Source organism: Amblyraja radiata, chromosome 21 (genome assembly GCF_010909765.2).
Source record: "Amblyraja radiata isolate CabotCenter1 chromosome 21, sAmbRad1.1.pri, whole genome shotgun sequence".
NCBI lineage: Eukaryota > Metazoa > Chordata > Chondrichthyes > Rajiformes > Rajidae > Amblyraja > Amblyraja radiata.
In genome coordinates, this window is record NC_045976.1 from 4,932,140 (window position 1) to 4,945,007 (window position 12,868).

Sequence of the window (12,868 nt, forward strand, 5' to 3'; positions counted from 1 at the left end):
TGGACTGCCCAACCCACTGACTGCAACACCAAAGCCATCTTGAACTCGGTGATCCAACTTGAATTTGGATCTCGACTGAAAATATTGAAACAATGCATTACTAGAAACAAACCACTGGTCCAAATGTGTCTCTCTGCACTACTGGCTGGAGATATTGAACTGAATCCAGGTCCTTGGCCTCTGAAGTGCCCCTGCTAATTGTGTCATAAAGCTGCCAAATGGAGCCAAAAAGCCATGGTATGTGAGCGTTGTAATGGCTGGTTCCACGCATCTCGCTTAGACATGGATGACAACATGAATGACATTTTTAGTACCCATCCTTCATAATCTTGGATAAGTATAAACTGTGGCATGCCACATTTTTCAACATCATTCTTTGAAAGCCTGTTGGACATTGAACTTTCAAACAGTTTTGAACCACTGAGTAAGACTTCTATTGTTTTATAAACTAACAATGACAATTCTGGTGCTGACGTTGCTGTATTAGAGAACCCAATGTTTCCTCAAGCCCCAAGCCCCAGAAGTCACGTAGTAAACCCAGATCAAAGTCAGGATTGAAGCATAATAACCCTGTCCCACAGTACGAGTTCATTTCAAGACCTCTCCTGAGTTTTTTAAAATTCAAACTCGTGGTAAGCACGGAGAATGAACGTAGTGGGTACGTCAGAGCTCGGGGACGTCTCTTAGCAGCTCGTAACGCTAACGGCAGGTACTCGGGAAGACTCGCTAACGGCAGGTAAGCACGGGAAGACTCGTGAAGATTTTTCAACAAGTTGAAAAATGTCAACGAGAGCCCCGAGTACCGACGAGTGGCCATTACCGTAAATCTCCAAGTTCGAATCAGGGCAAACCCGGGAGAGCTCTTGGAATGAACTCGTACCGTGTGACAGGGCTTTAAGAAATCAACCGTGATGAACCTGAAGATAATTAACCTCAACTCTCGGAGAATCATGGCCAAACTCCCCAATTTTGAAGCAATTTTGGCTCTGGAAGACCCCGATGTGGTGATTGGTGCGGAGTCCTGCATGCCGACTGGTGAAGTGTTCTTCACACTTCAATGTCTTTGGCCATGATCGGCAAAATGCTAAAGGGGGAGGCGTTTTCATAGCCGTTAACAAAATCCTTGTTGCATCTGTGACAGACTGCGAGCTGATATGGATCTCAATTTGTGTTAAAGGTGCATCTCCCGTGTACATAGGGGCCTTTTACAGGCCTCCATCATCAGACAGAGACTATGTTAAAGAATTGGATATTCCCTTGCCAAAATACCACCAAACGCACGTATTTGGTTACTGAGTGATTTTAATGTACCTGACATCGATTGGGAAACCATAGCCTTTACACCTTGTGGTCAACACCCTGCCATCAGTAAGTTTTTGATAGACATCTTTAATGATCACAATCTCCACCAAAGATCTTAGAGCGGAGCTCCGCTCTAAGATCTTTGATCTCCACCAGCTTGTAAAAAAGACCACTAGAGGGAGTAATATTCTCGACTTGTGCCTTACCAACACTCCTGCTGCTGCAGACTTTGTTAACGTCCAATGTGGTATCATCAATCACAAAATGGTTGTCGTTGGAGCGGTTGTGAAACCAAAGATCACCAGACCACCAAGACGCAAAGTTTACCTGGATACAAAAGCCAACTTTGCAGGAGTTGATAGTGACATGGAACAGTTTTGTGACATTTTGACTGGTAACTTGATTAAAAGTAGATCAACTGAATAATTATATACATCTTTTAAAAGTGCTCTCCTTAGTTCAATAGAGAAGCACATCCCTTCTACGATGAGCTCCAGTCGCTTATCTTACCCATGGGACCACAGCTCCACAAAGAGAGACATTAACAGAAAGAAACATCTACATAATAATGCAAAAAAACATGACTCTGCTTCTTGTTGGGCTAGTTTCAGGCAACTTCGCAGGCACATTGACACGAAGATTCATATTGCTCATAAATCCTACATCAGTGATGATATTGGTGGTAGCCTCAAGACCGAAAACACCGGCCATTCTAGAACTTCATAAAATCCAAGCGAAAGGAAGTCTCTGGAGTTTCATCTTTGCATATTAACAATACCATCATTTCAGCTGCAAATGATAAAGTCGAAGCTTTTGGTCATCAGTTTTGCTCAGTTTTTACCAGAGAAAAACAATCTTATTTTCCTGATCTTGGCCCTAGTAGCTTTCCAGATATTGGTGACTTGCTCATCACCAAAGAGGGAGTTGAAAAGCTTTTGTCTGAATTGAATCCTCATAAAGCCTGTGGCCCAGACAGCATGGCTGCCAGAGTTTTGAAATCACGTTCTTCAAGCATTGCTCCAAATCCTCCAGATATTATTCCAGAAATCAATCTGTACCGGAGAAATGCCGCGTGAATGGGATCTCTCCGATTTACAAATCCAGCCAATTATCGTCCAGTATCCTTGACTTCAATTGGCTGCAAACTGTGTGAACATATTATTCGTGGCCATGTTATGAGGCATTTTGAAATACACAATACACCAGCTGACCGGCAGCACGGATTCCACAAAGGCAGGTCATGCGAGACCCATCTCTCTGCCCTAGTTAATGATCTGCAAACCATCCTGGATAACAGAGGGCAGGCCGATCTTGTTATAATGGACTTTAACAAGACGTTCAACACCGTTCCCCACCGTGGGTTGATTGCCAAGCTTCACCACGTTGGCATCTGTAATATCATCTACTCCTGGATTGATTCATTCCTCACCAAACGTCATCCAAAGGTTGTAGTAGACGGTGAGTCATCACAACAATCTCCAGTGGAGCCCGGCGTGCCACCAGGAACAAACGATGTAGGGGCGCTTGCTGGTCTTGATCTACATCAGCGATCTGCCAGACAACCAGTCTTCAAGAGTGAGACTCTTCGCGGACGACTGTATTGTGCATCGAGAAATCAAATCTGCTGAGGATGCCACGGTTCTTCAAAATGACATAAACCATCTTTGCAATTGGGAAACCATTTGGCAAATGGGTTTCAATCACACCAAATGCTTTTGTGTGAGAGTTACTCATAAAGCCAAGCTTATCATGAACGGGTACAAGATGGGAGACAGCCTGCTTAAAGAAGCTGATCACCACCCATACCTGGGAGTTGAACTCACTTCTGGCCTAGCCTGGAACACACACATAAACCAGAATGGCTCAAAAGCAAATAGAACTTTGGGCCTTGTCTGGAGAAACTTATCCGGTTACAAACCAACTGAGGAGGTAGCGTACAAAGCACTTGTCCGCCCACTGTTGGAATATTGCCAGACAATATGGGACCCTCACCGGAAAAATAACATTGACACCCTTACAAGGTTGCGAGGCGTGCAGCCAGCCGGTTTGTTAATAACAACTACTCAGGACAGTCAAGTGTTTCCGATATGTTAAATCGCCTTGGCTGGGAGTCGCTGGAGTCAAGACGCACCAAAGCCCGCTTATGTACTGTCTACAAGGAGACTCATGGCATCATCCCCAGTAACATATCTCACCTCATTCAATCCAAACCCCGAATCTACAAGACAGTCCTCAGGTCACTTTATTTATACTAGAATTAGAGCAAACAAAAATAGCTATCTACAGTCACTATATCCATGGACTATCCCCAGAGTGGAACATCCTTCCTCACACCACCAGGTGTGCACCAGCCTTGTCACTTCTTCAAGTTACAGCTTGACAACTTGGACATGGATCATCTCACCAAACTTGCCGACATAAAAATCTAAATAACCCTTTTGCAACCAGTACCCATGCGAGCGTAACCTGCATGAGATAGCCCAGCTGTTGGCGGTTGTGCAGTAACAAGCAGAAGATCTTGTCCCTAGTGTGTGTGGGATAATATTAGTGTACGGGGATCGCTGGTCGGCGCGGGTCAAAGGGCTTGTTTCCACGCTGTATCTCTAAAACTAAAACTAGGGAAAGTGGTTATTGGATCTTGCTGTGTTAAAATTAGTCGTCAAATTTCCCCCAGTAAATCACTTCCAGAATCTTCAGTCAGCTGTTAACACTTGGGATCACCTGACATTTTGTAAGGCACGCGATCAATGCAGCTCATTGTTTGTTAATGCACTAAAGCAGTAAAACCACCACACGCATCTTGTCCTGATTTGAACTCTCTCCTCACAGCTTTGTTGACAGAAACATCAAGAAAACTATCAGAGGGGCAGCACGGTGCCCGAAGGGCCTGTTTCTGCGCTGTATCTCTAAACTAAACTAAGGTAATTCTTCCTGCAGTGTCACAAGTTCCTGCCGGGATGGTTACCAGATTTGGCACTAATTTTATTTTACACATCTGCAATTCTTTGTGGCCGTCCATTCGAAGTGTTGTAATAAAAGGTTCAACTGTTCTTAAAAAAAAAATACACAATTATATATAAATGCTATATCAAAAAGAAAATGATTGAAAGGCTGAAGTAGCATACCGACAGCTCTGGTTACCTCTCCTCAATACTCTATTCAGTCTGGGAGTGGATAAAGTTTCCATTTTAAATGACACAGTATGACACTTATTAAACCCTTTTGTCCAGGTCTGTAATTCGACACATTGTTGCTGTTGCTGCGAGATAACTGAGCATTAAGCAGAGTGGAATCCGCCCTTTGTCTACAGTTCTGATGTCCGGGCATTAATAACATGTCTGACACATAAACACAATCATTTTTTTAGCCTGCGTTTTTGAAATGTTGCAGGCTGTCGCTGCTTGGCTTCTCCAGTGTGGGAACAGATGTTGGCCACTGGAGTTTCTGGCTGGGTCACAAGTCCTAGTCGTCACTACAGAGGAATATCTCGGAAGAGACGCAATATCACACCAAGGGCACAAAGTGCTGGAGTTACTCAGTGGGTCAGGCAGCATCTTTGGAGATCACGGATCGGCGATGTTTCGGATTTGGACCCTGGTTTCCAGAGATGTTCATGAGTTCATATGTTCGCAAGTTCTAGGAGCAGAATTAGGCCATTCGGCCCATCAAGTCTACTCTTCCATTCAATTATGGCCGATCTATCTATCCCTCTCAACCCCATTGTCCTCCCTTCTCCCCATAACCCCTGACACCTGTCCTAATTAAGAATATGTAAATCTTTGCCTTAAAAATATCGATTGATTTGGTCTCCGTAGCCGCCTGTGGCAATGAATTCCACAGATTCACCACCCTCTGACTAGAGAAATTCCTCCTCATCGCTTTTCTAAAGGTACGTCCTTTTTATTCTGAGGTTACGGCCTCTGGTCCTTGACTCCCCCACTAGTGGAAACATCCTCTCCACATCCACTCCATCCAGGCCTTTCACTATTCGGTAAGTTTCAATGAGGTCCTCCCTCAACCTTCCAAACTCCAGCGAGTACAAGCCCAGTGCCGTCAAACGCTCATCGTATGTGAACCCACTCACTCCTGGGATCAATGGTGGCGGTGCTGCGTCTGCAGTCCATCTGTCTTTGTTCTTTCTTTGTCTTATAGTTAATGTTAGATGTATGTTTTAGTCGATTTTTAGTTGTGTATAATGGGGGGGAGGGGGGGAACTTTTAAAAAATCTCTTCCTTCAACGGAGATACAACCTTTCTCCGTGTCGTGTCTCCGTTCGCACTGCGGCCTAAAACCGAGGAGCTGGCGGCCTCCAACTGGAATCGACCTTGAGGGTTCGGTCATAGAGTCGCTGGCTGACTTCGGAGGCTGTGGTTTGCGCTGCGATTGCGGCTGCGACTCGACTTCGGAGGCTTCGGCCGTGGGGCCCTGTGGACTGTGACATCGGGAGCTCGCAGGTCCCTGGTTGGCGACTGATTTTCGGGAGCTCCAACAACAGCAGCTTCGTCAGCCCCGAATCGTAAGGCTTGAATTGGCCCGTTGTACAACTGTTGCTTTGCAAGATGACAATAAAGGTTGATTAATTGGTTGATTGATTAGTTTACTGATTTTTACTGCATGGTAACAAAACTTTGTTTAAACTTGTTTTTGAATAACAAATAAAGAAACCCAATTCAATCATTCTTGCAAAACTCCGCTGGCCCAAAACTGTTCACAATACTCCAAATGTGTTCTTACCAGCACCTTATAAAACCTCAGCATTACATCCCTGTTTTTATATTCTAGTCCTCTTAAAACAAATGCGAGCATTGCATTTGCCCAATTAACTGTTTGGGAGTATTGTACCACCACTGCCAAGTCCCTTTGCACCTCTGACTTCTGAATGTTCTCTCCATTTAGAAAATAAACTACGCCTTAATTCCTTTACTGATAAGACTGATAATTCTGATAACAATGAACTAGTGATTAGCCATCATCATGTTGGATGGGGCGGCAGACTGGAGGGACCCAATGGCCTACTCTTGCTCCTATTTTCTTGTGACTTTATGTTGTTATGAAGGATTAATTATTTGTGGTAGCACTGTGGCGTGGTGAGGGCCACAACATTTCTGTCACAGTCAGAGTGCTTCAGTGCTCGAAGGCCTTTGACAGGTCTTGTTAAGACAGTCTGCAGCAAAGATCCTATAGCGGAGCAAGATGGACCACTCCTGCTAAATGAATGGGCTGATGTGTAGTACGCAATGGAGCGGAACGTGGGCCTTTTTTTTCATCCATTTCCGTAACCAGACCCGACCCGACTCGCAGTGTAATCAACGTTGCGGGGGAACAGTTTGTGTTAATAAATTAAAATTCTGAAAATGAGGAGAAGATTTTTACCAATTAACTTTTATTTTTACGAGGATGTTTCCGTAACCGGCTTCCGTCTCCGCACTAGTATCTTTGCTCCGCTGTGGGATCTTTGGTGCGGAGACGGAAGCCGGTTACGGAAATGGGGCTGAAAATGACCCATGAATCTGCCCATGACCGTACTACGTCTTTTTCGTCGAGTGATCTATCTTGCTCGCTATAGGACCTTTGGTCTGCAGGTGTGACAAAGCTGGTTGTCATTGCTTTCTCCCTATTCTGACAATCGCATGGTATGCCTGTAGCACTTATGTGACACCCTTACGCCTCAGACTGCCTTTGCTGAAACATGTCACAAGTTCCTGCCGGGATGGTTACCAGATTTGGCACTAATTTTATTTTACACATCTGCAGTGATCCAGGGCCATATATTGAGAAGGAAAGCGATCGGGGCTTCTGGCTGTGTTAGTGAATAACAGATCAGATTGGACAGCATTGTGGTGCAGCGGTAGAGTTGCTGCCTCACAGCACCAGCGACCCGGGTTCGATCCTGACTATGGGTGCTGTCTGTAAGGAGTTTGTACGTTCTCCCTGTGACCTGCGTGGGTTTTCCCCAGGTGCTCCAGTTTCCTCCCACACTCCAAAGACATACAGGTTTATGGGTTAATTGGCTTCAGTAAAATTGTAAATTATCCCTAGTGTGTGTAGTTAGTGTATGGGGATCACTGGTCGGCGTGGACTGGGTGAGCTGAAGGGCCTGTTTCAGCGCTGTATCTCTAAACTAAACTAAACTAAAAAAATGCCATAACCGTTGAGTGTAATCGGGATGGTGCCCCTGAGTTTAATCTTGAGAATTTGTTGGTTAATTGGCTTTGCTAAGAATTGTAAATTGTCCCTAGTGTGTACAATAGTGTTAATGTGCGGGGATCGCTGGTCGGCACGGACATGGTGGGCTGAAGGGCCTGTTTCTGCGCTGTATCTCTAAACTAAACTAAACAAGGTGAAATAATCAGGTATTTGCCCAGCCACACCTCTTCCATCACTAATTTAGTTTAGTTCAGAGATACAGTGCAGAAGCAGGCCCTTTGGCCCACCGAGTCTACACCAACCAGCGATCACTCCCTGCACTGACACTGTCCTTTCTCAGATACGGGGCACAAAACTGCTCACATTATTCCAAATATGGTGTGACCAGTGCCTTATAGAGCCTCAGCACCACATCCCTGTTTTTGTATTCTAGCCCTCTCAAAATAAATGCTAGCATTGCATTCGCCTTTCTTACTAACGATTCGACTTTCCAATTAACTTCCTGGGAATCCTGCACCTGCATTCCCAAGTCCCCTTGTACCTTTGATTTCTGAATTCTTCAACCCACCCACTGGTCCTGCAGCCGAGCATGGCTACATCTCCACTCCGCAACCATTTAGGTGTCTACATTTCCTCCTGCATGCTTGTATATTGACATAGCCTAACTGTTAGAGCCCTGGGTTCATTACAGGGTGTGAGTGGGATTGTATTTTGGAAATACAGGCCCAGTGCCTTCAAACCCTCATCATATGTTGACCCAATCATTCCTGGGATCATTCCCGTAAACCTCGTCTGGAACCCACCCTCTTCCCAGTCCTCGCTGACCAGGGACCATGACCACAAAGTGGATGTATATCACAGTGTGTGTGTGTGTGTGCGTGTGCGTGTGTGTGTCTGTGTGTGTGTGTCTGTGTGTGTGTCTGTGTGTGTGTGCGTGAGTGTGTGTGTGAGTGTGTGTGTGTCTCTGTGAGTCTGTGTGTGTGTGTGTGTGTGTGTGCGTCTGTGTGTGTGTGTGCGTCTGTGTGCGTCAGTTTGTGTGTGAGTCTGTGTGTGTGCGTCTGTGAATTACTGAGAGTATTGTTTGGCGTCACTGTGTGAGAGTGTGTCAGTTGGCGTAACTGAATAGTGAAAGGCCTGGATAGAGTGGATGTGGAGAGGATGGTTCCACTAGTGGGAGAATCTAGGACCAGAGGTCGTTCCTTTAGGAAGGATGGATCTGTTGTGTCTGTTTAAAATTGCTGGATTTTTTTCTAATATGTAATTACTGATTCTGTTCTATTCTGTCCTGTAGTTTTTGCACAATCCGCAGGCATTGCCACTTTCATTCCACTGCACATCTTGTATGTGTATGTGACAAATAAACTTGACGTGACTTGACTTTAGTCAGAGGGTGGTGAATCTGTGGAATTCATTGCCACAGAACGCTGTGGAGGCCAAGTCAATGGATATGTTTAAGGCAGCGATAGATAGATTCTTGATTATTACGGGTGTCAGGGGTTATGGGTAGAAGGCAGGAGAATGTGGTTGAGGGGGTAAGACAGGGAGAGATAGATCAGCCACGATTGAACGGAGGAGTAGACCTGATGGGCCGAATGTCCTAATTCTGCTTCTAGAACTTATGACCTTGTTAATCTTAGGTTCACTCTTCGATTGAAGACCATCGAGTGCAGTCGGATACAACTGTGCCAATTTTATTTCATGAATTAAGTAAAAAATAAATGGCAAAATGTCAAATTTTGCAAATCCATAGGACTGCGAAGTGCATACACGTAGCTATACATCATCATTCAAAGTCTACGTATCGTCGCGTAACACTGCAATTTTCCCTTACAAATCCAGTGCATAAAATTCCACCTCTACCAAAAACAAAACCTATCGTTCAACTGCGGAAAACGTATATTTATTCATTGAGTCCGGTGGTCGATGGAGGCAGGAGCTTAGAACCAAGCGCACGGCACAATCGCTTTAACGGCCTGAAAGGCAACTTCTACAGACCAGGAGTCAGAGAGGGAGTTTGGAGCTGACCTGTGCAGCTTGACTTATCCTCCGTCTGTCTGTCCGTCCGTCTGTCCTCGATCTCAGCACTAAAGCAACCAACAATCAGCTGTCGGATCACGACTCTTCCCGTTCACCTTGTCTTCTTGTCTCAGTGGATGCAAAAGCTCTCTCAGCTCCTCCGAGCCCTTGTTGTGGACGGAAGCAGGTAGTGCGACTGCCTTCCTGCTACTGGGTCCGTCAGCATCCAGATAGACTTCTCAAGTTGCCCATCCCGTAATCTTTCTCTCGCCATGATGGCCATCTAATAAAGTGCGTTATATTAAAAAGCAAGAGTCTTCTTTTAGAAGGGGAAGGGGGAGGGGGGAGGAGAAATAAACATCAAGGAGTTCAGTAGATCATGTTTAGATCTGCAGCCGTTCTCCTGGAGCGTCGATGGAGCAATTCTCTGCTCAAGGTTTCCCGCGGGAGAGAGACCTGCTCTCGACTCCTCGAGAAACCCACGCTATGGCCACCACTAGCACTTGGATCTCAGGATGTGGCCCATTCTCCGCCCCAGGTCCGGCCTCCACGCCTGCACGAAGCTCTTCATGTTGACCACTAGACGGCCGGTGCGGACATCCTCGTGCCCTGCTATCAGGTACTCCATACCTGCGGAGAAGGAGAGACATGGGTCAGCGTGGCTTGGGGGCCGGAGGGTTACTGATAGCAGGATGCATCGCAGCACGGTCTGGGAACAGCTCCATCCAAGATATGGCAGCGGAATGTGGACGCAGCCCAGACCGTCACACAAACCAACCTCCCTTCCATTGACTCCATCTACACCTCACGCTGCCTCGGCAAGGCCAGCAGCATAATCAAGGACCAGTCGCACCCCGACCACTCCCTCTTCTCCCCTCTCCCATCAGGCAAAAGTTATAGAAGTGTGAAAACGCACACCTCCAGATTCAGGGACAGTTTCTTCCCAGCTGTAATAAGGTAACTGAATCATCTACCACAACCAGAGAGCGGTGCTGAACTACTATCTACCACATTGGTGTCAGTCAGACTATCCTTACTTGGACATTGCTGGCTTCACCTTGTACTCAACGTTATTCCCTTATCATGTATCCATACACTGTGAATGGCTCGATTGTAATCATGTATAGTCTTTCCACTGACCAGATATCACGCAACAAAGCTTTCACTGTACCTCGGTACACGTGACACTAGACTAAACTCAACTAATCCAATGGATATGAAAGTTGGTTGGCAAAGGGGTCAGATGTAACTTCACGTTTCTTTAGTAGATCCACAGCATAAACTGGGCTGTACACCACGATACCACGGTCATCGAGAAGTACATCAAGCGGTTTGGCATCAGATCACTTCATGGAAAGGTCTATGCGGCACAGTGGCGCAGCGGTAGAGTTGCTGGCCCACAGCGCTCGAGACCCGGGTTCCATCCTTACTATGGGCGCTGTCTGTACGGAGTTTGTTCGTTCTCCCCATGACCTGCATGGGTTTTCTCCAGGATCTCCAGTTTCCTCCCAAACTCCAAAGACGTGCAGGTTTGTAGGCTAATGTGCTTGGGTAAAATTGTCCGTAGTGTGTAGGACAGCGTCAGTGTGTAGGGATCGCTGGTCAGCGCGGACTCGGTGGGCTGAAGGGCATGTTTCCGCACTGTATCTCTAAACTAAACTAAGACAAAAGAAGAATGTAGATGAAGGCCATTCATCCCCTCAAGCCTATTCTGGACATTTGTGTAGGTTAGTATATGGGGGGGAGGAAGTACTATCGATAGTCCGGCTTGGGTCCGAACTGGGAGGTAGGGAACTGGAGCTGGAATTCTGAAGAAGGGTTTCGGCCTGAAACGTTGCCTATTTCCTTTGCTCCATAGATGCTGCTGCACCTGCTGAGTTTCTCCAGCACTTTTGTCCACCTTAGTATATGGGGGGATCGCTGGTTGGAGCGGACTCTGTGGGCCGAAGGGCCTGTTACCCCACTGTATCTACAAAGTCTAAAGTCTCTGTGTCAGAGAAGCAGCAAGAGGTCTCAGATAGACATCAGGAAAGAAGAGTGGCCTCACTCTGCCCTGCAGCAACATTGCGACTTGAACTCAGAGCTCCATGAAGTGTAAAAGCCGCGAGCGAGTTCATGTCAGCCTTGCGGGACAGCGAATAACACGTGGAAATGTTAGAACAACTCCTCCCACCTTTTGGACTTTAGGGATACATCGAGCTTACAGGCCCTTCGGCCCACCGAGTCCGTGCCGACCAGCGATCCCCATACACTAACACTATCCTACACACACTTCGAGACATTTAACAATTTTTACCATAGCCGTAACAAAACTGTGTAGAACATCGACATGTTTCACCGCTCCCGTCTTTGGAGTGTGGGTGGAAATCGGAGCTCCCATGCGGTCATGGGGAGAACGTACAAACTCCATACAGACAGCAGCTGTGGTCAGGATCGAACCCGGGTCTCTGGCGCTGTGAGGCAGTGACTCTACCACTGCACCACCGTGCCGCACAAGAACTCTTGCAGTGCCTTGCGATAGAGAGCACCATCTCAGAGGAGCAGATCAGGAGTGGCGACTTGGCACTGTTCAACTGACTTTGATCCAGTGTATTTCAGTTTAGTCGCTGGCCCTGGGTGTGAACTATATGCTGTTCCTTACCACAGCTGAGCAGCTTCTAGAACAGCTCAGCACACTGCCTGCTCCACGCTAGGTCAGCTCTGCAGGGGTTTGCGGTATGAATATTGATTTCTCTAATTCCATTCCTTGCATTCCTCTCTCTCCGCCCCTCCCCCAGCCTAGATATCCTGCAAGTTTCCCTGGAGAAACTCAGCGGGTGAGGCAGCATCTATGGAGCGAAGGAATGGGTGACCCGAAACGTCAGGTCTGCCTCACCCGCTGAGTTTCTCCAGCACTTTTGTCTACCTTCGATTGTTATCTGTGCTGTATCTCTAAAATAAACGGAACTAAACTGAACTTTTTCCACAGCCAACAATGGATCATTGTGGGCTCCACTTTTCCCTGGTCGTCGGTGCCGGCTCTGATTTGTTTTGTACCTTTCCAAACCTTTAGATTCCCTCTCCCCTGATTCTCAGTCTGAAGAAGGGTCTCAACCCAAAACATCACCTATTCCCTTTCTCCAGAGATGCTGCCTGTCCCGCTGAGTTACTCCAGCATTTTTGTGTCTATCTGAGGTGTGGCGGGAGTTGTCTGTGCCCCGTGTTAAAACTCAGGTCTGATTTGGATGCGCAGGGTAGGTAGGCCTCTGCATCTGCCCCACCCCGGGGCCAGCCGCACCTTGCTCACCCTCCCTCTGGCCATCCCAGGTGGTGGCGGGCGAGGGGGTAGGGAGGCAGTGTAAAGGGGGAACATACTCCCCTCTGGGGATCCACACTGAACTGCAACACTGTGACACTGCTGGTG

General features: G+C 46.8%; 1 protein-coding gene across 3 annotated transcripts in view; it reads right to left on the reverse strand.

The window, feature by feature from the left end:
- Window positions 1–5,643: 5,643 nt before the first annotated feature.
- Window positions 5,644–12,868, reverse strand: part of ntn4 (netrin 4) — an 86,877-nt gene continuing 79,652 nt past the window's right edge. For 2 of the 3 annotated variants that reach the window (XM_033039408.1, XM_033039406.1), the window contains exon 10: window positions 9,120–10,095. In XM_033039408.1, the coding sequence (XP_032895299.1) occupies window positions 9,962–10,095 (134 nt within the window). In that variant the 3' untranslated portion in view covers window positions 9,120–9,961. Of the gene's footprint in view, window positions 5,655–9,119; window positions 10,096–12,868 lie in introns of those variants that run through there. The other variant, XM_033039407.1, reaches the window with a different exon arrangement.